The 26864-nt window shown below is 45.9% G+C and overlaps 1 protein-coding gene across 1 annotated transcript in view; it reads right to left on the reverse strand.

Annotated features, from left to right (window-relative positions):
• Positions 1 to 26864, reverse strand: part of LOC138570281 (cytosolic phospholipase A2 gamma-like) — a 507932-nt gene that overhangs the window by 124529 nt on the left and 356539 nt on the right. The window contains exon 16 of the mRNA XM_069649050.1: positions 22235 to 22345. Within this exon, the coding sequence (XP_069505151.1) occupies positions 22235 to 22345 (111 nt within the window). The remainder of the gene's footprint in view (positions 1 to 22234; positions 22346 to 26864) is intronic.

Genomic DNA, 26864 nt, shown 5'->3' on the forward strand with positions numbered 1-26864 from the left:
CACATAGCTCCACAGGGAAGAGTCCAGCCGAAGTGATGTTTGGAAGAGATATCAGGACCAGGTTACCGCAAGCTGGAGCCCAGTAGGATAAACAACCACAGGACAATGAACTGTGGGAATGAGACTGACCCACCAAGAGCCGCATGAAAGAGTATGCTGACGTGCACAGGAGAGCTTGAGAACGGCACCTAGAAGTGGGGGATGTAGTAGCTGTCAAGCAGACACGTAAGCACACAGCGGCCTCCCATGAGGAACCCCAATCATCATGGAAAAGAAAGGTTCCATGATCACGGCTCAAGGGGACAGAGGACAGACCACCCACAATTCCACGCACCTCAAGAAGATTCCACTCTCGGGACCCAGGAGACTAAGTGGAATAGTTGATGTACCCGATGAATACCTGTCCAATGACTCCTCTCAAGGGGATCACGAAGAATCAGATGCTTCGGTTCTAGAGGACCAAGATGAAAGACCAGAGGTCAGGTTCGCTGGGGAACACTCCAGCTCTAGGCCACAGAGAGCGAGAAACAAGCCTCGCCGCCTCATTAAAGAGATTAGCTAGCAGGCCCATCCACGTTCACACATCCCCCCTGTTAGGTAACTGTTGAAAGTGGGGGGGTGTCATGTTGACACTAGAGTTCCGGGCCAACAGGGAGGTGGGGGGCTGGGAGGTAAGTGACACAGGAGGGCAGGGTAAGTTGGTACATTGTGAAGTGTGAAATAAAGCAGATGTTGAAGCCTGAGCTCCCGGCTCTGTCTTTTGATTAACGCGTAGCTACCAGCGCGTTGGGGGCCATCTGTCACCTTGTCAGTGAGTGTCCTCTCTATGCAAGTTAACCTTGCCGTCACTGAGCCTAGCCCTTATATATGGTATCAGTGCAAAAAAAGTGTCAATGCAGGCTGTCATGTATGAGGACTTGGCAACTAAAAAGAGAAAAAGGGCGCCTCTTGCTGTCAAATCCTCGAGCCTTAATAATGCTGACGTTGTTTGTTTAGGGGGAAAACTTCCCGCCCCTGCTGGGGATGGTAGCAGAGTGATAGGCATCGAATCGATCAACTGTGTCTCAGTTATCCTGTTGTTGTTAAAGAAGGTGAGTGGGACACCTTTCGACAAATCACCTCCCACTTTCGGGGAGGTGATTTGTCTAAATCACCAACCTGCCCCAAAGTCCAAGTCTGCTCACTTAAATCTGGCTCCACCTTTAGCACAGGATTGACCTGGGATTAAGCTTTGCTTTAAGCCAACAGCTAATATACTGATCTCTGACCTCCCAGCGAGCCACAACTGAATTCATAACTTGAAAGAGTTGCCCACTTGTCCAGAGGCCGAGGTACAGCCCTTTGGCGCAGGGCTGTACTGTAAACGATGCCGCTGCCCAAACAGACCCTTGCAGCCCCGGCTCTAAGGATGCACTGACTACCTCCAATCACCCATGCCACGGCAAAGTAAAGGTGCTCCAAATACAGAGCTTCTTTGGGTATGGCAATATACTTTTCCTGAATTGTGCTAGACTCCTGGATCTTCGTTTCCTCAATAGTGACAATATCAAAATTCTCAAAAGTGGTATGGATGTTGCTGGGGAGGAAAGGGCCGATGAGTGCATTGGGAATGCTTGGCGTACATCGATCAACAACATAGATTGCAGCACTCCTAGCTCACCTTTCCTCCTGCTGAACTGGAACACACGGGGAAATAACCATCTCTTCACACATGATGGATGGCTTGATCATATACATGCTCTTAGTGTAATCGCTCTCCAGGAACCTTGGCACACTGAGCCCCTAGTGATAGATGGTGTTAGCGGCAGATGCCACTTCAAAGAATCCCAGGAGCCAGCGGATGGACTACGTCTTCTTTATTTGAAATACAAATGCTTACTGCCTCCTCCCTCCTACTTCCCCTCGAGCGGAACGTCACTTCCAGTGGGACGTCTCTTCGCTATGAGGCTGCCTTAAAGGGGCAGCCCATGGCAACAACACCCCTGGACAAATGTCCTTACAACAATATTAACTGAACTGTTCGTTGAACACTTAACACTCCTCCACTAACCTCGGAGGCTTCTTGATTGTCCTTTGGGGTTGTCCTCGCGACCCTTGACCGCGGTCGCAGTCAACCTCCCTTGAAAGACTTGGTTGATGAAGATCTTGTGGCTCGAGGGGGACCCACTCCACATCTCGAGTGTCACTATCGTCCGGGTCGATGGGTGGTGGCATTTCCTCCGCTCCTTTTGTGACATGTTTGAATAGCGAACTGTTCCGTGTCACCTCCTTTTCATCATTTGCAGCCGTCACCATCGTCCCTTTCACAGCTATGACTTGAAGCAGATTTGGTGAGAATGGGGGGTCCGTCTTTTTGTGCACCGCTTGTTGCACCCACACCTCATCTCCTATTTGGAGGTCTTTTGGTTGTGCTACCCTCCTTTTGTCAGTCTGTTCTTGTGCCTTCCCTTTCCTTGCTTCATCCCTTAGGATGACTTCCTGGTCTTGTTTCGGCCTTAAAGCCGGGTTGTTGATGACCCTCGTTCTGCCCCGATATTTCATCATGAGCTCAGCTGGGGTTTTGTTAGTTGCTTCATGGGGCATGTTTCGATAGTCTCTCAACATCCTGCACAAGGCTTGATGGGGGTCAGACCCTTTGAGGCGTGCTCTTTGCATGGTCTTTTTGATGGACGCCATGAACCTTTCGGCAATGCCATTGGCCTGGGGCCAACTTGGGGTTACTTTTTGATGTCGAAATCCCATGTGTTTTGCGAACACCCCAAATTCATGTCCACTGAAAGGCGGACCGTTATCTGATTTTATCGTGTCCGGAATCCCCCACTCGCTGATGACCTCATTGAACGTGGCTGCAACATGTGCAAACACTGTAGACTTTACTCGTTTTACGATTGGGAACCTTGAGTGCTCATCAATCAGTAGCAGTAGGTAGTCTCCTGATTCCGTTGGTTCATAGAAATCTGTTGTGATCCGTTCCCACGGGTGATCTGGAATTGTGGTTACTCTGAGTGACAATGGGGGTTCTGGTTTTGCGGTGCATTGGTATGCTGTGCAGTTTCGTACCCACTGGTAGACCATATCATCCATGAAGGGGAACCAAACGTGGCACCGTAACTATCTCTTGGTATTTTCTGCGCCTCTGTGGCCTTTGTGAGCCATTTTGATGACTTCTGCTCGTAGTGTGTTGGATATGACTAGTTTTCACCCCCTGAGTAGAACGGAGTTGTTCTGGACTGCTAGTTCGGTGTGCACCCTGGCCAACCTCTCGAGTTCATCTCGACTTGCTCCTGGATGTATTTGGACCGCCCTCCTGAAGTCCTTCCATTTGTTGTTTCCTGTCAAACTAATGGCTAAGGCCATTGACGGGTCTGCCGCTGAGGCTGCAGCCACGGTTTTGATAGAGATGGCTGGGGGCAGAGTGTTGGCGGTGACGTAGCTGATGTATTCTGAGTCCCCAGTCCTTTGAGCCGGAATGCCAACAGGGTGGCGCGATAAGTAATCTGCCGGGTTGTTCTCGCCCCCCGGTCTGTGGATGATCTCAAAGTTGTATTCTTGCAAGCGGATTCCCCACCTCTCAATTCTGGGGGGCATTTTCATTCATGGGTTACCAAAGAGAGATAGGAGGGCTTGATGATCAGCTATTAGGGTGAACTTTTTGCCAATGATGAAAGTGCTCGCAGGCCCAGACGGCCGCCAGGCTCTCTTTCGCTGCTTGGGAATAAGCTGATTCCGGAGGGGCCAAGGCCCTACTGGCGTATGCAACCACATGACGTGGCCACTGGTTTGAGCGAGGATCGCGCCGAGGCCCACAGGGCTGGCATCAATGACGATTTCCATGTGCCATTCTGGGTTAAAATACGCTATTTTCCTGGCTTCTGGAAGGGAGTGTTTTATATCGTCGAAAGCGCTTTGGCACTCCTCAGACCACTGGAATGGGACGTCTTTTTGCAACAGTCGTCTCAGGGGTTCAGTGATGGTCACAAATTGTGGTATGTACCAGGTGCAATATCCAGCCAAACCCAGGAAAGATCTGATATTCGCTGCTTGGCTGGGTTTCTCAAGATGGAGAATGGTTGAGTCTTTGTCGGGGTCAGGGGCCATCCCTTCAGCTGAAAAAATGTGTCCGAAGAACTTGAGTTTAGCTTTGCTGAACCGACATTTCTCTACATTGAGGGTCAAACCAGCGTCTTGTATCTTGCAGGCGATACAATGAGGTGTCATTGTGTTCGCAACGGGTTTTCCCGAACACAAGAATGTCGTCGCTATAATTTAGCGTACCTTCCGCGGCTGAGTCTTTTGTACCGGAATAGCCCTTCATGTGAGGCAAACATGGTTATTGGTCGTGAGTCCGGATGAAGCACAAGCTGGTGGTAACTTTGATTGAGGTCCAGCTTCGAGAACAACACCGTCTTGTTTAATTGGACAATCATGTCTTTGATTTTTGGGCCTGGGTGCCACTCTAGTTGTATGGTGGTGTTAGCCACTCTCATGTCTACGCGCAGCCTGAGTTGCCCGCCTTCCTTCGGAACAATTACGAGAGGCGATACCCTGGTGTGGGGCCGGTGGCGGGTTCAATAATGTCTCTCAGAAGTTGATTTAGTTCCTTGGAGACCGCTTCTTGTAGGTGAAACCCAACCCTGCATGGGTGTTGTGGGACTGGGCGAACCTTTGGGTCTATATGTAGCTTGACTGGTGGGCCTTTCAGCTTGCCTATGCCATGACAAAGGTCTGGAAACTCTTTGATGATGCTGTCTTTTGTGATGATGGTGGCGATGGAGGATCTTTGGTCCATGTTGCATATTTGGGCCTGTTATGGGGTTTGTGGTTCAGCCGAGCTGATGAGGTCGCTGTCTCGCACGGGTATGTTGATCAGGCCAAGATGTGACGCAGTTTTGTAGCTCAGTAGACAGCGCCCTTTCGTGGGGCTTCTGATGACATGGATGATGGTGGTGGTCGACTTGTCGCCGAACGTGAGGCGCCTTTTGAAGGAGCCTATGCTGCACAACAGTGTATCAGCGCCCCATTGGTATATTTTGGACGTCGTCTGAGTCAGTGGAGGTTTGCTATGAAGTTGTAGGAACTCCTTCTCACACATGATGTTTACCGTCGCTCCAGAGTCGATTAAGAAGCAGAATTGTTGGTTGCAAATGTCTACTTGTATCCTAGGTGCTTCACATGCCACTTCTTCAACCATGATGAGATTGATGAATTTGTCATGGTTGTGTGGGTCATATTGACTTCCTTCATATTCTGGGTAGCCTTGCAACAATGCGTACGAGACTTGTCTTGACGGCGGAGGACCATCGTATTTGTCTCTCAGTTGTGTGTTGGGCTCCAGGGTATCATACTGCGGATAGTCCTCTTCCGGATATACTTTTTCCACAACTCTCACGTATCTCTGTAGTCCTTGTTGATATGGGCGACTTTGGTATGGTTGATTGGGCGTGGGCCGCTGGAGTGGTCTGTATGATGAGGTGGCGGTCATGTGGGGGATGGGGAAAGGTCTGCCTTCTCTGCATACAATTTGAAAGTGTCCCTCCCTGCTACAATTCCCACACTTTTGTGTGAGGGCAGGACATGAGCCTGCATGTGGGAACGTCATTCCGCATCTGTAGCATTGTCGCTGCATTCTTGGGGTAGCTGCGCCACTCGACCCACTGGGCTTTTCACCGCCTTTGGCCATGGCTGCTTGGACTGCTGCAATGAGGTCGCTCTTGTCTTGTTTAGTGGCTGCCGTGCTGGACATGTGCGTAGCTTGCTTGTCCACTCTCTCGAGAATTCGTGCCATCTCACTCACTTCCTCAATGGTGATGGGTTTTTTGAGTAGCTGTTTTTTCAATGCCGGTGAGACACACCCCACAATTACTCTCAAATGGATGGCTTCGTCCAGCGAAAACGCATCAAACTGGCAGTGAGCGCCTTTGATCCTGAGTCTTGTGATGAACTCATCAACTGTCTCTTCAATGCGTTGCGTGCACTGATTAAATATGTACGTTTCATAATCCCTGTTGGGGGCAAAGACAAGCCGTTTGTTTAAGGCTGTTATTATGCTTGTAAAGTCAGTGAGTTCAGATAGGGGAATGGTTTTGATTAGCGTTGTTATCTCATTACCAGCTGTGTTAATGAACATGCTGCGAGGGCGCGGGGAGGTTTCTTCGCCAGCCTCATCTATAAAATTGTTGAAGTCCTCAAGCCATTTCACCAATCTTGCCCCTTTGTCAGCCTGGGGTGTCATTGAGAAAGGGAGAGGAATGTCTAAAGATGCACCAGAACTATCTCCGCCACCAGGTCCTTCTGTCTTTATGTCTCGAAGAGCCAAAAGACTTCACCCAAAGGCTCAAAGATGGTATGCCAAAAGAAGAAAAGATGCACTGATTAAAAATTCCAAATTTCAAAGTGATTCCTCCATGCACTACTCACGACTCTCTGATAGAGGCTGACTCTATTGATGTCCACCAACTCTCTAAGGAAAGCCAAGATGCCCTAAAATTGCCTATAAATGCATTATTGCCACCATGTAACAATGCTACCAATAACGCCATGATAAAGACCGCAGCCATCAACATGACCTCATTGAAAGCGATCTCAGCTATGAATACTGAGATTAAAGATCCTACAATGGGCCATGTTGAGAGTACCATACCTTCACTTCTATCTAAACGGAAAAATAAAAAAAACAATGTGCCACTAAAAAACAAAGTAACAGATATGGACTTACAAAACGTAGTTACGCCTGTTAAACTGCCTGGCGTTAGATTGGATTTAGCCAAATATTTCCCAGTATGTGGCAGAATTCGTACTACTCGCCACCATGATACTGCATGTAACACTTCTGGCACCACACCTAGAACTTATAGTGAAGTCTGTGCTTTGAATCCCTCTGTTACTTCTATTGGCATGGGTGTTTCTGATTGTCACAACGTGACAGACTCAAAGGCCTTGGCAAACCATCATATCACCCATTCCTTGGTACCCACATCAGTGGTAGCACAATCACTTCCTTCATGTCCGATTTTGATTGTTGACAATGGTTCTTCCCTATCTTCATTTAAAACTCCTATTACATTAAATAGTCCTAGCATTGACACCAATAACATTGATCCCTCTAACTCCCATAGACCAGTGATAGTGGTTAATGGACAAGGAAAAGTAAATGCTACTATGTCATCGTCCACGAGTGTACCTTCTCTGATAGCAAAATCTGATCATGACTCTCATAATGTACAACCAGCATTTGAACGTAACTGTATTATGGTACACGGTCCAGATTGCATAGATCAGTTCCAGAATCTAACTTTCAAACCGCCCTGGTTACTCTAAGGAAGGAACCCAACAAGGTACCTAATTGTCCTCTTGTAGCTAATGAACTAATAAACTCAATGTTGCCTAACAAGCATAAATCAGTGTCTTATGCTGATACTTTCACTGTTCCGCACACCAAAACATTTGATCATCCATCTCACAAAGTAGCTAATACCACTGGGGAAAAGCATTACCTTGTGGGGTTTGAAGGAAAGCCCAACCTCCTTGGGGATAATCGTATTAATTGATCTTTTCTTCTAACGTTGTTTAGTCGTATCCTGCAGCTACGGATGTTTAAATCTGAGGACATACTAAGGGTATCCTTGGCTTTGGAAAATAACTATCACGCGGCGTGTCATCTATCCTCGGATTCCATTTTTAAATATCTATGGTTAAACAGTGAAAGTATAAAAGATGAAGCCTTGACCTTAATCCCAATGGAGAATGAACAAGAAGCAATTGAATTTGTTCAGCATAAACATTCCTTAATACCTGATCATGATTCAATTTTTGATACTAACGGAGAGACAAGTGGAGCCATCAGTGATTTACTTACTAAAGTGGGTAGTTTACGGGGTATACCGTGGTTAGCCCCTATGTTTAACTCCATCCTTAAATCTAATGAAGCGCATTCTTCATCGTAGCCAGTATGGAACTCCGGCCTAACCTTTCTATCTTGGAACTCATGTGGCTATCATAATCTTTTGAAATGACATGCAATGATTGATGGTGCTCATCGTCCTTCGATCATTATGATCCAAGAAACGATGAAAATTACTACTTTAAAATTCTGAGACTATACCACCCATTGCATTCCGCCTACTCGATCCTCTGCTGGTCGTCCGTCTGGAGGCATTTTGATAGCAGTGGATAATGCTTTAGGGCTTGGTTCTAATATTGTTTGGAAAGCACATAATTTGGTTGCGGTTCTTTTAAGGACAAACTTTGATCAGTTTAATCATTTAATTTTAATTAATATGTACTGGAATCCAGCCTTTGTCTCTATAGATGAAATTATCAACTCAGTTGAGAATTGTCTTGAACATGTAACTTCTGAATTCAAAAATACGGAAATAATTTTTTGTGGTGATTTCAATTGTGACTGCAGGTCGCCTCCCAAATGCAAAGGCTCCAAATGCAATAATTTATCGATAAAGAGAGGAACCATATGGAGAACTTTTCTGAGAGATTGGGATCTTGATATTATTATACCTACTGATACATTACTCTGGACCACTTGGTCCAGGGACTCTAAAGTTTCAACTATTGATTTTATATTTGTGACTCAAAATTTACTCCGAATATCTCTCCCGTTAATAATTACACCATTGCCCTTTGGAGACCACGCTCAAATTTTTGGTAAATTGAAATTGAACTGCCCTTTTCTCGCGGTTGATTTTTCAACCACGTTATGTGAAATTGATCGCCCTTATCTTTCCATAAAATGGAATTAAGCGACTTGTACCCGATTTGTGCAATATGTAACAACGGCTATTGCCAATCGCTCTATTCTTGATGACTCTTCTATTCACGTAATGAAGTAATTAAGATGGCTCTAATGTATTTCAGTAAAACTAAAGAAAGTGCTATAACACATCGACACTCATTTGACCCCGTGTGTAAAGTTCAGAAGCGCGAAAGAAATAAAACCCTCGGAGCTTTAGCAAAAGATCACAGGTTATCATATGAAGCACGTTTATTGCAGCAGAAAAGTATCATTGCTTCTTATAAGCAAAAACTGAAACATATGATTACTAAGATAAAACAAAATTAACTGTAATCTTATTAGAGCCATTATTACTCATGATACTCGGATAATCTGGCGAACCCTCAAAAACGATCAGAGACAAGATCTTTCTCTACAAATGAATGCTATTTCTGAGTTGACATGGCAAACTTATATTACTCACAAGTTTCAGATGCCCGAACAGTTTAGAAATATGACTTTCATATTACCGAGTTATCAAAACCTTCAACATCTAAAATGGTCGATCGCTGATATTAAATGGGCCATTTCTAAACTTAAATATTCTAAATCAGCGGGCCCGGATGGTTTTCCCCCATGTCTATATAAAACCGATCCGGATTTATGGGCTACAATATTGTACACCAAGTACCAGTCTATTCACAACTCAGGCATTATCCCGGCCTCTTGGCTTTCGGCTAATATCATACCGATTTTTAAAAAAGGGGATCCTTCCCAGCCTCAGAATTACAGGCCTATCGCTTTAATTAATACAGAAGCGAAATTATTTGCGACACTTCTTCTTTATGACCTTGAAAAATTCATTGAGCTTCATGAGCTTTATTCTATTTGCCAAACTGGCTTTAGAAATGGGATGAGTACTTCTCTCAATGCCATGATAATGGCATTTACTATCGTTGGAGCAAAGCAAAAATCTACTAATCCTGTCTATATTGCGCTCATTGATATGACTTCTGCTTTCGATACAGTGATTAGGAACCTGTTATGGGGCAAATTAAGGGAAATGGGTATACCGTTAGTGCTAATTTATTGGTTTATAGCCCTCCAGACCGCTACTTCCTACAGAATTAAACTTACTTCTGAAGGTCGGACTACTAAACCAATCAGCACTGAAATTGGCCTAAAACAGGGTTGCAATTTAGCTGCCACCTTTTTCAACTTATATCTTGCAGATCTTGGAAAAGGATGGGATGAGAGAAATCTCTTCTCGTAAAAATAGGCCTTATGCGTTTAAAATGGCTCGCCTTTGCGGATGATATCATCCTGTTTGATCCAACTCCAGGCGGCCTGCAAGCTAAATTACACCTTTTTGAGGAATTTGCCATATCTCATAATTTATCTCCCAATCCTGCTAAAACCGCAGTAATGAAATTTGGCGTCCATAAAAACACTGGAAATGCCAAATGGCATATTATGCAAACTAGTATTCCCTCAATCACTGATACCAGTTATTTAGGGTATTATTTAACAGAAAGAAATTCCATTAAAATGTGGACTGAGCTACTCAATTCAAAGATTCGCCCATTGGTCTCGCAATTAAAAATCATATTTTCGAAATACTGTAAGTTCTCATTAACACCACTCATCGAATTTCTTACATTGAAAATTGAAAGTGTCTTGCTTTATTCATTGGACATCTGTCTAAATGATATGGGAACTATTTTAGACCAAATACAAGGGTCAATACTGAAGCGGGCCATGCATCTTCCAATGTCTTTACCCAATTCAGTTTTAAGGCATGAGTTAAGTCTCATTGCCTTATCGACTCGTTGGAAATGGCGGCTTATGTCAAATTATGCAAAGATTATTTACCCTAAACCTAATTCTCTGTATATTGATATGAAGCGATCCATTGAAGTTAGACCCACGCCCGCCATGACTCACTATTCGTCTAGAATACACGACATCTTGAATGATGTCAAGATCACTATAGAAGATGTCCATATTAGACCTGCCTTTGCTAAAAAAAAAAATATTTGAGTTGGACTGGCTGATTACTATTGATCAGATTGGATCATACAAACTCTACACAGAATACCATCTTTTCATAAAAAAACGTTTACCGCGATATGATTATATCAATATATTTCCATGTAACCATGTCCGTGATGCTTTTATACGATTTAAATTTAATTTGCTTTATACCAAAGAACGAACCGCAAACTGGGCTGGTACCAAGATGCATAGTGGACATAAGTCCTGTAGATTTCGCACTTGTGATGAAACAACAGAAGCACTCCAGCATTTGATTCTATATTGTCCTCACTTCAAAGATCAAAGAACGGTTCTTCTTTCAGATTTTGTAAATATTAATTTTACTGACTCTATACCCTTTCTATGGGCTCGAATGATGCAAGGCAATCACAAACCGCTTATTTATGCTTTAGTGCGATTTTGTGATTTGATAGAGAAAGAATTAAAAATTTACACCGATTCTAACATTATCAATATTGACATGTAAAATGATGCCATTTTCCTTTATTCCTTTTCTATTGACTTTTATATCAACTTTTTTAATCTCTGTTATTTTTGGCATCACTCTATTACTTAAACAAAACAGTTATTTGTTATTACATGTCTTTACTCTTTATTCATTTGTTATATGAAAGGATGTTTTTATATTTTATGATGTATATTGTATGTTTATGTGTTGTTTATATTTTGTAAAGGCCCTCTTACTTTTGCAACAGATCCATATACACATAAAAAAGAAAAAAAAAGAAAGGGAGAGGCATGCGCCATGCTGCGGTGGTTGATCTTGTGGTTGGCGCTGCCGGTGGTGCACTCTGGCCTGCTTGGTTCCATGATGTGCTCATGGAGATCTTGGGTAGTTGGCGGTCTGTGGATGTTGTGCTGCTAGTGTTCCGGGTAATGGCAGACGCTGCACAGTTTTGGCGGGTTTGCATATAGTCTCTGGGTGGCAGTGTGGGGGGGCCCACCTGTCGGTGGCTGTGTCGCCTTGGAGGTGCTGCCCTGGTTGCACGGTGAGCCATCAGGCCCCTTGTGTTGGCTGGACTGCTGTATTCTAGGTGTGCGCACCTCTGAAAAGTTTTTTTCTGTCGCTGGCTCCCTTTAAGAGACGGGGAGCCGCGGTAGGCTGGGCAGTCGCACGTTCCGGGATGCAGAGGCTGTGAGGGAGGGCCTCTGGGCAGCGGGATCTCTGCATCGTGTAGCGCACCTTGTAGAGGAGTAGCCGGCGTACTGGATGGCAGGAGCAGTGGAGGAGGGCCGTCGTACAGCAGGGTCGCTGCAGCCTGGAGGCGCTGCATAGTGGCAATCACTTGCACGCAAGGAGGACCACGGGACTGTGGGATCACTGTCATGGTGCGGCAGCCACGTGATGGGATCACCCGTGCGCTGTAAGGAGGACCGCTGGCTGGGAACAATCCTCGTCGCCAGTTGTTAGCAGCATCAAGAATCACAGGAGCCAGCGGATGGAATATGTCTTCTTTATTTGAAATACAAATGCTTACTGCCTCCTCCCTCCTACTTCCCCTCGCGTGGAATGTCACTTCCCATGGGACGTCCCTTTGCTATGAAACTGCCTTAAAGGGGCAGCCCACGGAAACAGATGGGTGGAATGTTTTATCCTGCTTAGCCACCCAGAGAAGGGAGGGGTCGACCTAAGGTGGGATTTGAACTAGGAGCCAGGAAGCCACTAGGACAGACTCCTATTACTTCCATATCTCAGCACATACTGATTGTCAGAGCTTTACTCCCATGTGATCGCAATATGGTGAGAGAGTGCATCATTATTACCACCCACTCTATGTCAACTCTCATGAGCTTGAGGATGAAGGAGGGTGAGGAACTTGATACTACTTGGGTGGGGTCACTGCCTGCTCTTATCTGCAGAGACTTTAACGCTAGGATCCCACACAACGTTAACTGGAGGGAGTTGCATGTTGATCATTCCTCTTCATTCAATGACAGGCTTGATAAACCCTGCCAACGACTTCATACTGTCTAGCACCGCTATTGATGCTGGCTGTGCACCCCAGGAAGTTGTAGGGATATATTGCATTGCACATACAAATAATACCACATGGGTATAGATAGCAGTGTTTCCAAGGGGAGCAACGAAATGGGTGTAAATGCTGATGGCAGTGTTTTAAAAACAGCCCATTGCGAAAGGTTTGCAGATGATAGTTTTGTTTTTCAATAGCAGCTCCTTTTAAGAAACACAACAAAGTGTGCAGTCATTTTAAAATGCAAATGGCTGCAAGTGGAGACAATTTGGGGATATAGATCAGTAGGCTAATGGGATTGGCTTGAAGGTAGAGAAGAGATGGAAAATTACATGATGCAGGTAAAATGCCACATTAGGTTTTACATTAAAATAAAACAGAATGCAGAAGAAAAGACAGTGGATTCAATGTGCATTATACATACAAATTATGAGGATCCAATCTGTGTAAATTGCATTGTAAAATAACCTATATAATGAAAAAAAACTTTCCATTTAAAAGATCCCCACTAATTAGACTTCCTTATTAACATGGCAATGCAGTTTCAGCAGATTTGGATAGACTCCATTTAATATTTCTCTATGAAGGAGGAATGTGTACAAAAAAAACACTGTAAGTGATGAATAGCTGTTTCTTATGCAGGCTGAAGCCTTCATTGTTCTGGCAGGAAATTCATATTTACATGAAATCTCCTGTAATGTGATTGGTAGAAGTTTAGGAGGTCTCGGGCATGTCAGGAGGAAGGCAGGATTATTCTTGATTAACAACCAGACAGAATATAGGGAGTTGAGCTGAGACAATCCTAGGAGCACAAACAGACGTGCATCGCCGTTATTGATATATTGAAGTAAGGTGACCTTGATGTCAATTAGAACCACTTGCAAGTCTCGGGTGGGTTGAAAGCATATTGACAGTCTGCCACCAGAGCATGCTGCTTAACCAAGACCAGCACTTGGAATAATGGCAGCCTGAAAAGGGACATTGGTGATACATTGGTGATACAGCAACAGTTAAACAGGCCCGCAGATCCCAGATGGCTCTTTTCAGCAAGGGAGTGACCCATGTGGGTTTCAGATCTTCTGGTATAAAAGAGTGACCAAATGTGGATTTGATCAAGTTGGTAAAAAATGGGACACCGTATATCAGCACAATGCTTTATAATAGTGCATGGACAGGGATCCACAGGTCTGCTAGTAGGGTTTAGACTAGCTAAGATAGAGACAGTCTCTTGAGACAAAATGCTAAAAAGTTAAAAGACATGTGGCCGAAGGAGGGACTTTGACCATCTCCTGTTGCAACATACTTTGGCCATATATTAAATGCTCCATTCAATTTGAAGCAAACACATTCTGCCAACTGAGTCATGAAGATAACACGAGATGGGTTTTAATGTCTTGTTTTTATGCAATCAGTTTGTGTGGATTGGAGCACTCCTAAGGCTTTCGCCTACCCCCTTTCCTACGGTTTGTTTCTGATTATTGCAGGTTTACCTGTGTGTGTATCAAAGTGAAATCTCTTTTATTTGGTTGATACAATGGTTTACTTATGTGATGTATCTTGCAACCTTTCCTTGCTAGTTTAGAAGGTTGGTGTTTTCAGCAGGACAGTTATGATGTGGACTGGATATAGACCAGTTTCTTTTCTAATGCTCCTCTCTTGAATCGTTTACTACTCATGTGGATCCAGTGTGTTTGTGCAGGAGAGTGGCCTGGATGCTTTCCCTAGGGGTAGCGCTTGTTAGTGTACTACATGGACCATCTGCGGAAGGCGTATAAGAGTGTGATGTTGTGATGTGTTGTAGGAGACAGCAGTGTTCTAGCTGGAATTTGCAGGGTTTAGAACGGGTGTCAGGTGGTGGCGGGTGTTGGTGCAGAGACCCGTGTGTAACTTGTTGTCCACAGGCTCAGTAAATAACCTACTTACCTGAGCTCTGTGAATCATCTTAATATTTGTGATAAGTCGGAAGCTGTAAGGGGGCAGCCGGAGCCGGTGGATCGCCTGTGGAGTAGGGGTGCACCGGCCTCAGAATGAGATGCAGCACCTGGCCGAGTGAATTGATCCATGTAGGGCCCGTGCCCTGTGGCTTTGTGTGGGTGGGGCACAAGGGAACTCGGCAGGTCGGTTCCCGCAGCCGGTCGGCTTTGGGCCTCTGCGTGCACCGCAGTGCTGTGACAGTCTGTGGCAGGCTTTAGAGGAAAGGTCCTTTTGACATGGTGCACATCACAGACAGCCCAAACCACGTTGCTCCAGCATCCTTGGTAACCGAAGGGACACAGAGCATCCCTTGTAACACAGACGGTCTGCAAGTGCTACATTGTGTTTCAGGAGTGATATCTGACCAAACAAGTGGTGCCAAAACTAGCAGCCTGGAACTACAGTGGAACCTTTGCTTATTGCTGCACGATTAGTGAACTCTAGTGGGTAAATTAGTGATTGTTTTGGCAGCACCATGACTCCCCACCCAATTCCTCGCAGTACCAGGCGCACCACAAGTTTGTTGGGACAGGTTGATGCTCCATTAACACCTACCTGGTGGCCATTGTGTTAAACGGGAAATCATATTGTGCCTCTTTCTGATATATATTGGCCTAAGCCTAGTCGCTCTGCGAAGAAAACTGTGTTGCAAAGTTCCGATTTCGGATCAACTTCGCAGCCATTTTAGGATCATCCGCCATTTTGATTTCTGTTCATATGTGATTCTCTGTTCTAAAATGGTGGACTGTGTTTCCAACTTGTAACCAAGCCTTCCTGACCTTTGAATCTTGTTAATGGTTAGACCGTTCAAAGGCCGAATGTTTAGACAAGGTAATGAGACCTTGCCCCAAGCATGACTTGTGGCCTAAGGATTGTCTGCACTAACAAGCCTCATCCACGAACACACATCGAGGAAAATGTAATGTAAATGTCGAGCGCAGACACTGGCAGAACTACATTGTGAAGGGATATGTGCTAAGGCTTGCTGCTAAATCCAGGAATACACTTTGCCATTGTAACTTGTTGGAAACGCAAACCTCTGTAATCCATGTGCATATTATTGTATGAGCTATATGTGAACTCGGCACGAACTCTAGACCACGGATTATTAACCTGTAGAGGGGCTGGACAATAGTACTGCAATGTATAAAAGCCGAATGTCTAGATGTCCAAAACTCTCTCTCCTCACTCTGACGGGCTGGTACTCATTGTGATGGATTGAGAGCCAGATAGCTATCTATATTTCTGTTTCTTTGTAACTGTACAGTAGATTAAAGATCTGTGAATCTTTATAGCCCGTGTTTGGTGTATTTCCTTTTATGGTACTCAGCCTCGATATTTCCTAGCTTTTACAATTGGAGGGGACAAGTTTGCAGCTGCCAGGAAGCAGGCAGTCCTTCTGCACAACCTGGGTGGCAGCAGTGTGTTCAATGAGCTGGTTGAACAGGGGCAGGGTGAACCGGATGAGTACTCCATTGCAGTCCAAAAGCTTCAAAACTACTTTGACCCAAAAAGGAACACCTCAGTTGAAAGGTACTGAGTCACATGTGTGATTTTGGGCCTAGCAAGTTCGCTGATTAGGGACCAATTGGTCCACTGCACCAACATGCCCGGAGTGCAGTAGAAGCTCCTGATCAAGGATCTGACATCGGAGGAAGCAATGAAGTAGTATAGGGTGTCGAGCAAACGGCAGAATGCATGAAACAAATGAAGGGAGAGAAACAGGTCCACGAAATATGCGCCCCCATGGATGTGAGGAAGGCCAGGAGACTGCAAAAGCGATGAAGGGCTTTAAATGTGGCAGCAACAGACATTCGTCCACTAGTCTGATTTGGCCCACGATGAATGCGGTATATATTTAGTGCAAAATGAGTGGCCACTTTATGTAACTGTATAGGGTAGGCACAGTCAATGCGGTGCAGAGTGTTGATCCCGCTCAATGGGTGGAACTGGAGAACATGAAAGATCCATAGGCTCGAGCTCCAATGTCCCAGGCACAAGATAGGCATGTTTTCAAGATGGCCGCTATTGCCGGTGCAAAGAAGGCCCTACAGAACATTTTCTAGTGAATGGGAAGACATTGTTTATGAAGGTGGACAGTGGGTCTCAGGGGACATGGGTTTCCAAGGAGACATCGCAAGTGAAGCTAAATGGCAAGATGGAAGACTGGAGAGAGCATGGCAACAAACCTTACATCTAACGGGAGGGGGAAGTTGGCTTTGTTGGCAAATTTGAGGGCCAGATAGAATATATGGTAAGAAAGGGCGTATTCTGGGTTTACGTGGCTGACAAAGGGTCATCCTTGTTAGGTAGGGATAAGCAAGCAGCGATAGGAACACAAACACAGGGAAACTCAAAGGAACCAGTGACTAGGCGGAGCTGGAGGACAAATGAGTGGAGGAGTCCCTGAAGTGTTCTCAGAGGAGTTGGGAAGGTTAGGAGACTTTGGACATCGCATCAGAGTGAAAGACAATGCCAATTCAAGCACAGACAAGATCTGATCGGTGCCTCAGCACATGAGGGAGAAACTAAAATTGAAATTGGATATGCCTGCAGGCCCAGCAACCACCTGGAAATCCTCGGCGAAGCACTAGTCCACCCCACACTCCACAACATTTGAACCAACAGTTTGTGGTCCATCCTTACCACAAAGTGCCGACACCACAGAAGGAACTTAAAAAGCAAAATCGCCCAATAAACTGCCAACGCCTCCCTCTCAACCACTGAGTAATTCCTATCTGCCCCACTCAATGGTTTTGAAGTGAAAGCGACCATATTCTCTTCCTCGCCCTTGTTGCTTTGAGTGAAGGTTGGCCCCAACCCCAGTCCACCAGCATCAACAGTCAGCAAGATAAGATTGCCCGCTTGAAACTTTCCCAATGAGGATGCAGTCACAATGTCAGACCTCATTTTCTTGAGTGCCCCGTCACACTCTACTGACCTTTCAAATTGATTTCCCTTCTTCAACAGGGACCTGAGTGTTGCAGACTTAACAGCAAATCCCTGGACACATGTGTGTTAACACTCTGCGAGGCCCAGGAATGGCCTGAGCTGATCTTTATCTATGGGAGCCGGAGCCTCACCTATTGCCTCCATGAAACTCAACTTTGGGCTGATGCCCTTGGCGGACACACAATGGGCCTCATTACAATGAGGGCGGCTGCGGTATGAACGGTGCTGGTAAGGGACTGGTGCTGGTAAAGGACCAGCACCGTTCATACCGGGCCACCCCATTACAAATTCTGCTTTGGGTCCAGCTCTGGATGCCTGGCCAGACCAGACGTGCAGGGCGGGACCCGCCAGCAGCCCAGGATGCTAACAACGGGCCCGTCATTGACAGGCCTGTTGCTAGCATCCTCCCCATTCCCATTGAGCTGTATAGGGGCTCAAATGGGAATGGGGATGTACCGGGTCCGGGTCCCAAGAATGGGAATTACTAGGCCCGCTAAAGTCAGCATGGCCGGTAATTCCCTATTTTTGGGACCCGGTACACGGTTTGGGCGTAGCCATGCCGCTAAAAATGGCATGGCTACCTCCAAACTCCTAATGAGGCCCAATGACTCAAATATTCCACAATCTCAACCCATATGTTGCATACTACGCTGGGCTGTCAAGCCAACATTCCTTAGTCTTCTTAGCACATCCTTCAACAGCACATCAGGCTCCTCTCCTGTGACCATGTACACCAACGCATCATCCTGAAAAACCACGGTGTTGGGCACCCCCTCCAAAACCTTTGCCATAACTCGCTGGAACACAGCAGCTGCGGATGCAAGGCCGAAAGGCACCCTGCAGAACTGAAACATCCCTTCCGGTGTTAAAAAGGACGTGAGATGCTGGAACTCAGGATACAACGGCACCTGATGGTATGTCGCAGGTAAGTCAATGACTGAAAATGTTTGCTTCCCCCAAAGTAGCAAACACTTGTGAAATGATGTCAATCCAAACGTTCATATTAAGATCTCTCAAGCCTACACAGACATTCCTGTGTGGGCGATAGCTCCAGGGGAAGATTTGGGGTTGGACGAGGTCAGTTGTGGGTTGTGGTCAGTGTGGCCAGTGTCGATCAAGAAACAGTGTGTATGCAGGAAACGGAAGCAGCAGAAGGTGGTAAAGAGATATTCAGATGTCTCAAGGAACGAATCATAGATGGTCGGCCAGAGAGAGGAACCTTGGACAGGAGGTTTGAGAGTAGGTTTGAAGTGTAGAATGAGCTGGCGATCATGGGAGGTAGGCTCAGGAAGGGAGCAAAAATAATGCTGCCAGAGGGGCTGATGGAAAAGTTGGTTGATTTGGCCTATCAGGGTCACTTAGGTTCTGGTGGAACCCAGAGAAGGTTGATGCAAAGATATTATTGGCCATCAATGGACAACAGCGTGGAACAGAGGGTCAGGACGTGCTGCCCATGTTCTGCTAGTGACAAAATCAACGTTGTCCATAACACCCTTTTGTTTCTGGTGAGTGTTCCTTCTCAACCCTGGTGCAAGGTAGCAGTCGATTTCAATGGTCCTATACAGGGACTGGGCAGTGGGTTCATGTGTGTGTACATGCTGATTGATTACCATTCAAAGTAGACTGCGTGGAGGCCAGTGAGGGAAGCGACCACAGATGAGATGACAGCTTTTCTGGAGGATGTCTTTTACAGGGAGGGTTTTCAACAAGAAATTGTGATAGACAATGGGGTGCAGTTCTGCTCGGAGGTCATGAGGGAATATCTGGTAGGACACCCCATAAAGCACGCACACGATCATCCCAGATCCATCAGGTTAGTAGAGCGAAAGAATAGGTTTATCAAGGGCGGTGTTCATCCAGCCATTGTGGATGGGTTGCCCGGGCGTGAAGTGCTTCACCATATGATGTGATGGTAATGCCCCACACTGCATTCAGTTACAAAGGTTTCGCTTTTCGTGGTTTATAAGGGGCGTGAGCCAGCAACACGGTTGTGTATGGGGTGGTTAGGAATGTCCATTTTCAGTGCAGGTGATATGATATGATATGGCATTTATAAGGAGAGAGACAATGAACTGGAGCGGGCACCGCTATTACTTCTTGTTTCTTCTAAAATCGTTTCCAGATACTGCTGTATTTTGGGGTGCAGCCCACTAAATCATGCTCCCATGCGTCAGCACAATAAGAGTGAACTGTGTAAGAAAAGTCAGAGGCAAACGTGCCTGCGGTGTGGGCCGCACACCCTTAAATCCCAATTGGGTTTCAAAAAGAGTTCAGTGCTCTGTTAGTCAACATCAATGAGTCGTTGATTCTTGAGTTTGGTGGTTTATTTAAAGTGCCAGTAAGCAATCATTTTTGTGATGGGCAACATTACCCAGAAAATGGCCAATGCATTTCAGACTCAACGGTCCTTCATCGGGGCTTATCTTGTGTTTAGTGCTGCAGCGCGGGAGACGTGCCTCGCTGAGTCCTGATGATATCGCATTTATAACACGCCTATGCACAATAGCTTTAAGGCGCGAGAGGGAGAATATGGACACAGTGATACGGAGGGACAGGAGCAGTATAAAAGGGTTTTCAACTTTGCAGAGAAGGTTAAGGTGTCGGAATGGTTGGTGGGGGATTTAGTGCTAATTCGTAACCCCAGAGTTGTACACAAGTGTCAGGAGAGAAAGTTCCTGGGATCTAGGGAGGTGACTGCAGTGAGGAATAGTGTGGTGATTGTTGAAGGAGGTGAGGTGTGTTGGATGGGAGGGTTGGTGTCCTGCAAGGGCACAGCTAATGAGGAGGGAGTGAGTGATGGACTAGAAATGAGGGGTGGGCAAGCTAGAGGGAACAAGGTGATGACAGGAGTGAGTGATGAGCAAGGAAGCAAGAGAGTGCGACAGCCTCCCTTATGGAAGCTTGATTATGTTACAGCTTTTAATGGATAATGACCATTGTCACTGACCGCTGCAACCTCATGAACTGCTTAGGAACGATATATATGTGTGAGCAACATAATATTATGTTCTACCTTCAATTGTTATTGACAGATGTTTGCTGGCCACTGCTCGCTTGCCGTAGTCGTGTTAGTGTTTGTTTTGCTTTTACCCTATATAGGTAAGAGCATGGATGTAGGCACTATTATGTTTGCTTTTGTATTAGTATTTGTATTTGTATTTTATTTATTTGTGGGAGCGCACCAGGCACAAGGGCAACCGGGCGCATATCTTAGATCAACAGGTACATAAAAGGGTTACAACAATCAATTTGTTGTTCGATCTTGGTGTTCCATTATTGTGTGAAGCTCTGTTTCAGTTGTTGAAGGGAGGGGATATGTTATGGCGTGCTGTAGGAGACAGCAGGGTTCTAGGTGGAATGTGCAGGGTTTAGAACAGGTGTCAGGTGGTGGCGGGTGTTGGCACAGAGACCCGTGTGTAACTTGTTGTCCACAGTCTCAATAAAGAACCTACTTACCTGACCTCTGTGAGTCATCTCAATATGTGACCGCATCACTAATTACTTGGAAGGGATCCTCTTCTCTGGAGTGACCCCAGGCCACAACAGCACCAAAAAAGGAACCCGAACTGCCTGCCCCCGTCAACCTTCTGGCATCTCAGGAAGCCAAGGGAATGACATGTTTAATCCAGGAGTAACCTGCACCACTCATCCACTCCCTGGATGCTGCAGCGAAAAAGGTGAAAAGCTGCAGTTTCCAAGAGTGGTTATAGGGTGCATGACTCTTTCTTCAGGTGTGGGAATCCACATAGGGGAGCACTTTCTGTCACTTACATTGGCTACTGACAGAAGTGGGAGTAGTCAAACAAGGGGGCAATGGTCTTTGGAGTAAGTGCAGCTTACTCTCCGTAGTGAAATAATAGCTCCTGACCTCACCTACTCCAGACTGCCGCCCAGCCCCATCTCCCTGCTTTTCATGACATATGAAATAGCCACATCATTGCTGGAGAGGGTAAGTAGCAAGGAGGAAGGGACGGCAATGGGTGCAGAAAGGGAGCATTTCTGTCTCTTCATAGTGCCTAAGAGCAATGCTCAGATCACAGTACTCTGGGCACAGACATCCTAGGAGTCTAGGAACATTTTGAGCCAGTGTTGGAAGCTGTAACATATGTTGGGATTGAATGACTGAGAGATGCTGGCCTTGCCCACATGACTCTAACACAGTCATACATGTACATACATACATGTGGCTTTTAGGCACAAGATCAGCACATGTGTTGCTCTGACATGCAACACCACCATGCCTGCCAGGCTCCACAGTCATGCGGTGTGATGGCCCTTTTCTTCCTGGAAACCAGGATCCATCGCCTCAGCCCTCCTGCACAGCACATTCACACACAAACACACATGCACCACAGACCTAGACATCTCTGTTTCTCGCACACTCTCTCCCTCTCTCTCAAGCGAGAACGCATAGAGAAACAGCCACCCATGTGAGCAGGTGGTTAACACAGACACAATATTTCATTGCACATCCATGCAAATCTGAACTGATACAAACTACGCTGCAATTGCTAGAACATTGTCAAAGCGCGTAACCATGAGGACACCGCTGTACCTTGATCGCTGCATTTATACAGGAAGTTGTGGGTGGTCCCCCACTGCCATTTAATGAGACACTTCATGAGTTTGGCGATTATCTTCATCCTTTCCCCCACGGATGACAATGCTGATGAAAGAGGTGAAAAGAGCAACTTAGAAAGATTTCTTCAGTAACGATATAACACAGTAAAGTTCAAACCAGCAATGATATGCACAGTTCAGCGCATATGATGTGCAACAGGCTAGCACTCCGCTCTTCTCTCGGCCACATGCTCGGGAGTAACCACGGACCTGTGCACTCTCTGCCATGCCACAAGGCAGCAGACCTGTGCAGATCAACCGCCTCTTTGCACTGAAGTGAGTTTATCTGCTTAAAAGTAACTAAACAGTAAGCAAAGGCTTTGACATCTGTACATACTTATTTACCTACATGAAACCTTATGTGAACCATAGAAATACCAAAACAATCTACTATACATGGGTCATGAGAAACACAGGAACATGCCTGCCACCTTGCAGCCGTTCAGCAGGGGAAGGACAGGTGGCCCTGGGGCTGAGCACGAGACCTGGGTGGGATCCCTGGCTTCAGCTCTTGGCCAATAGAAATGTAGAATTCTAGCTGGGCAACGACTCCCCTTGTGAGATGTACACATGTAGCGTGTGCCTCCCTCCATCCTCCAGCCTAAATCTACTATCATTCAGGACCATGCCACCTTGCTGGCCTGTGCAGAGCACATTATATACGAGGTGGGAAAATATGAAGGCTACTCTGCTCCTTCAGTGTACGTCTCTGCTACATAGAATAATGAGAATAATAAATAGGGGAATCTGACTCGTCACTGAGGAAGGCGGGGGTAAAGTATGTAACACTGGTTTGATGCAGACCCAGGGGTGGACTGGGAACCAAAAGATGTCCTGGAAATATTTTTCAACGTGGCCCCATACTGCACATTTTCAGCAAGCCCTCCCCTTTTCCTATATGAGAATTAGTAACTAAAATAGGTTACCCCACCAAGGGTGCACAGGCCCACCCGGACATTTGCAGAGTTACCTATAGGCTAGGCCGCCCCTGGCAGTACCAGAGATGCAAGTGTCACATTTGTTGTAAAACCACCTGCGACCCATGTTCCACCCCACCCCCAGAAAATGCACACACATAATTAGAGCCAGCTGGTCTGGGACTCCAAGGGGACTCTTGGGTCCTAGAGTTTAACCGTACAGGAATTCATTTTGTAAGATTCAAAACCATCCAATTCCTTTCAGCCTAACACATTTTGTTTATGTCATAAAAAGACAGGTTTTGAGGGGAAAATTCTAGGAATACAAATGTAAAAAATGCATTTTCTCATGGAAGAGATTCTATCAATATTTTTCATAGGCTCTGGTCTTTAAATGCATCCATTTATGGTATGGATGACATCTGAAATTTTAAAATATAACATGCCCCTTATTTTGTAGTTCATGAGAATTATATTAGAAATGTTTTATTAGTAGACAGTGTTATTTATAGTTTAGTAGATAACTACACTACAGATAATCTAGTTATCTACTACACTACGCAACGCTCTCCACTCTACCTGTAACCTACTATTGCACACAGGGGGTAGCTCTTAGCATCTCTTATTCATCTCTACCCCTCTCTCAACTACTGATACTACTGTCACACCATCCACATCTGACCACTCCATTGTTTCCACCACCATCAACGTTCCACCCTCTGACCTTTCCTCACCACTTGCTTGACCTAAAAGGACATTGAAAACTTCTGCCATTCCCCCCTTTCTCTCTGACCTACAGTTCTCTTACTCCTCCTTCACACCGGATGCCTCTTCCACCAGCACTGCCTTCTCCGGCTTTCAATCCCTACTACATGACTTTTCCTCCAGCATCGAATCTTTCATAGATTTGCATGTTGTGAATATTCCCAGTCGTCAGGCTGGTTATCCTCAGTAACATAGAGCAGTTTAATCTCAAACTAAAAACTTCAGTCACTCTAGTGCTCCAGTATAGTCATTTTGGGGTCATGCTGCCCACAGCCAATAGGACGCACTTCCTTAGCTCAACCTCTGGAGGACATCTTCAGATTTTTTTACCACACATTTCGTGTTTGGAGTTCTCTGACAAATCTTTTGTCATTACTCTGTGTTTTTATTCAAATATTCAACATACTGATGACTACCCAAGAATCCTGTATGCCGGCAACACTTGGGGTGTCACTCTGGTTGAATAATATCACCCCATTGTACTGATCCTCGGCTGCAACCTCTCGCCTATAATGGCATACACCATAAGGAAAAGTCTTTTCAAGGTCTGCTCCTGCTGCGGCCTAACAAATTACTTTGTGGAAGATCTGTTTTTACTGCCCGCACCCGACTATCATAGTCGAAGAATGTGACATCTGCAGAATGTTCTCAAATAAGACCCTCCGAAACCACCACTGAAGGATGGTAGCATGGCTAAATAATGCCAGGGCAGCCTCTGACTCACTCTTGGCCCGAAGTCATGCCTCACTCAGGCAAGGGAGAACGACTCAGCGTCCCACCTCTAGTTAATGGTCGTATGAGGAGACATCAGCAGGAAGGAAGAAGGCACATACATCCCCTTCTACATCTTCACAGAAGAGGACTCCCTCCCCATCAATGATATCACAAAAATCGTCCCCGAAATCATCTTCGAAATACCCAGCATCGTCTACGCACACAAAGTCATCCACCACATCACCAACAACCACAAAAAGTACTCTATAAATGATATATAAATCCTCGTTGGTGATAACCACTACACCGTTGATGATCTCAAGAACCACATCAATGGCGATTGCCCCGACATCGACTCCAGGACCCTCAATGATGGCCACAGCCCATCGACGACTCCAAGATCCTCTTTGACAGTCATAACAACATCAACGATTGTCCACAAACAGACCTTATCAATCCTGTTAGCTCAACCGTCTGCTTTACCGAATTGCCTTTGACCAACTTGACCCTTCCAGCTGGCCCTTGGAATCACTGTTGACAAAGGGCATTCATCTACAGTCCCACTGGAAGACAATCTGCAAACCCAGTGCAGATCTTGAAGACCCTTCACCAGTCTTCTCAGGCAACGACAAAGCAATAGCGGACGAGATCCCCTCCAGCCCTAAAAGGACGATGCCTCCACCAAAGGCAGCTCCAGCTCCAGTTCCTCTACCTAAAGCCATACCACCAGTTATTACCGCATAAGGACATCTACATAGATATTTTGGACACTTTGAAGTTTTTGGTGTCAGAGCTGTAACACAGGTTACCCCCCAGCATGTGGCATTTCATGCAAGTGCCAGTAGCCTGCCACCACATCCATGTCCTACAAAGGATAACCACCCTGTGTACCAGCACAACTCACTGACACAGCTTGAGAAGGAGATACTGCCCCCTGTGACCAGGTCTCCACCCACACAACAAACACAGATGTAGATTAGTTTTATGACATCAACCAGCTGAGAGGGAGCCTGATGAAGCCCCCATGCCGGACTCTCCCCGGGCAAAATAAGCTCATTCATGCCTTAATGTGCAGGGATACAAAGATGTAGAGGTTAACATCAGAAGAACAGAAGAAGGATAGCTTTTTGTACTACCGCAGAGAACAATACCGCAAGTCAATAGCAGCCACACCCCTGCTGGATGACATCTGGGAGGATGGATTGCTGACAGTGACATATTTGTCCTCCACACCTCCCAAGAAGGGAATATAGTTTCCCAGACTCGGCCCCTGCAGGCCTCAGATCGCAACAAATGCCAGATTCCATGGTATAAGCAGAAGCTTGCAAGTGCGCTGCCAGATTCCTGTTCAGTCCCTTCAGACCAGGAAGGAAAGTGTCTCGACGCATTTGGAAAGTGGGTGATCCCAACAGTCCGCACAATCATCAAGATGGTCAATGCCATGGCTGTTCTCTCCAGATAAGACCGGGAGTTATGGTTCAAGATAAGTACTATCCTTGAATTCCTACTGGAAGACAAGAAACAAGAGGCTTTCGCCCTTCTTCAAGAGGGAGAGGCAGCATCTGACCACGCCATATCAGTGTTGCTGGGCATTGCGTGCACAGAGTTACGGCAGTTGGGAAATGGTACTGTACTGCTCAGACAAGGTTGGCTCAAGGAGACCAATTTCAGGCCTGAGGTCCAGTCAAAGGTGGTGGACATGCACTTTAATGACAATGATCTCATCGGCAAGAAAGTAGATGAGACATTGCAGGCCATAAAGACCAGTACACTCTCTGGGCACTCTACAGCAAATGTGCAAGTCCTTTTGTTTGAGAAAATCCTGTTTCTCCAGAACCACACAGGACATTTAGCCTTCCTGCCAGTCCCCATCATCACCCTACAAGTCCCCTTCCTATGTGACATTGGATGCATATAGGAACAAATTATTATCATACAGGAGAAACCAATGCCAGCAAGGCTCGTCTCACTCTAGGGGGAAGTCGGGAAAACAAACCTGACCCGCCTCGGGCCTGCCCCTCACTTTCAAACCAGTAGGGGGAAGGCTGTCCCATTTTGTCCATGAGTAGTGCAGTATCACCACAGACAGCTAGGTGCAATAACTCCTCGAGCAGGGTCACACGCTCAAGTTCGCCAAAAGACCTGATACTTTTCCTCCACAACAAATGG

This window comes from Ambystoma mexicanum, chromosome 2q, assembly GCF_040938575.1.
Source record: "Ambystoma mexicanum isolate Mex_15411 chromosome 2q, UKY_AmexF1_1, whole genome shotgun sequence".
Classification (NCBI taxonomy): Eukaryota; Metazoa; Chordata; class Amphibia; order Caudata; family Ambystomatidae; genus Ambystoma; species Ambystoma mexicanum.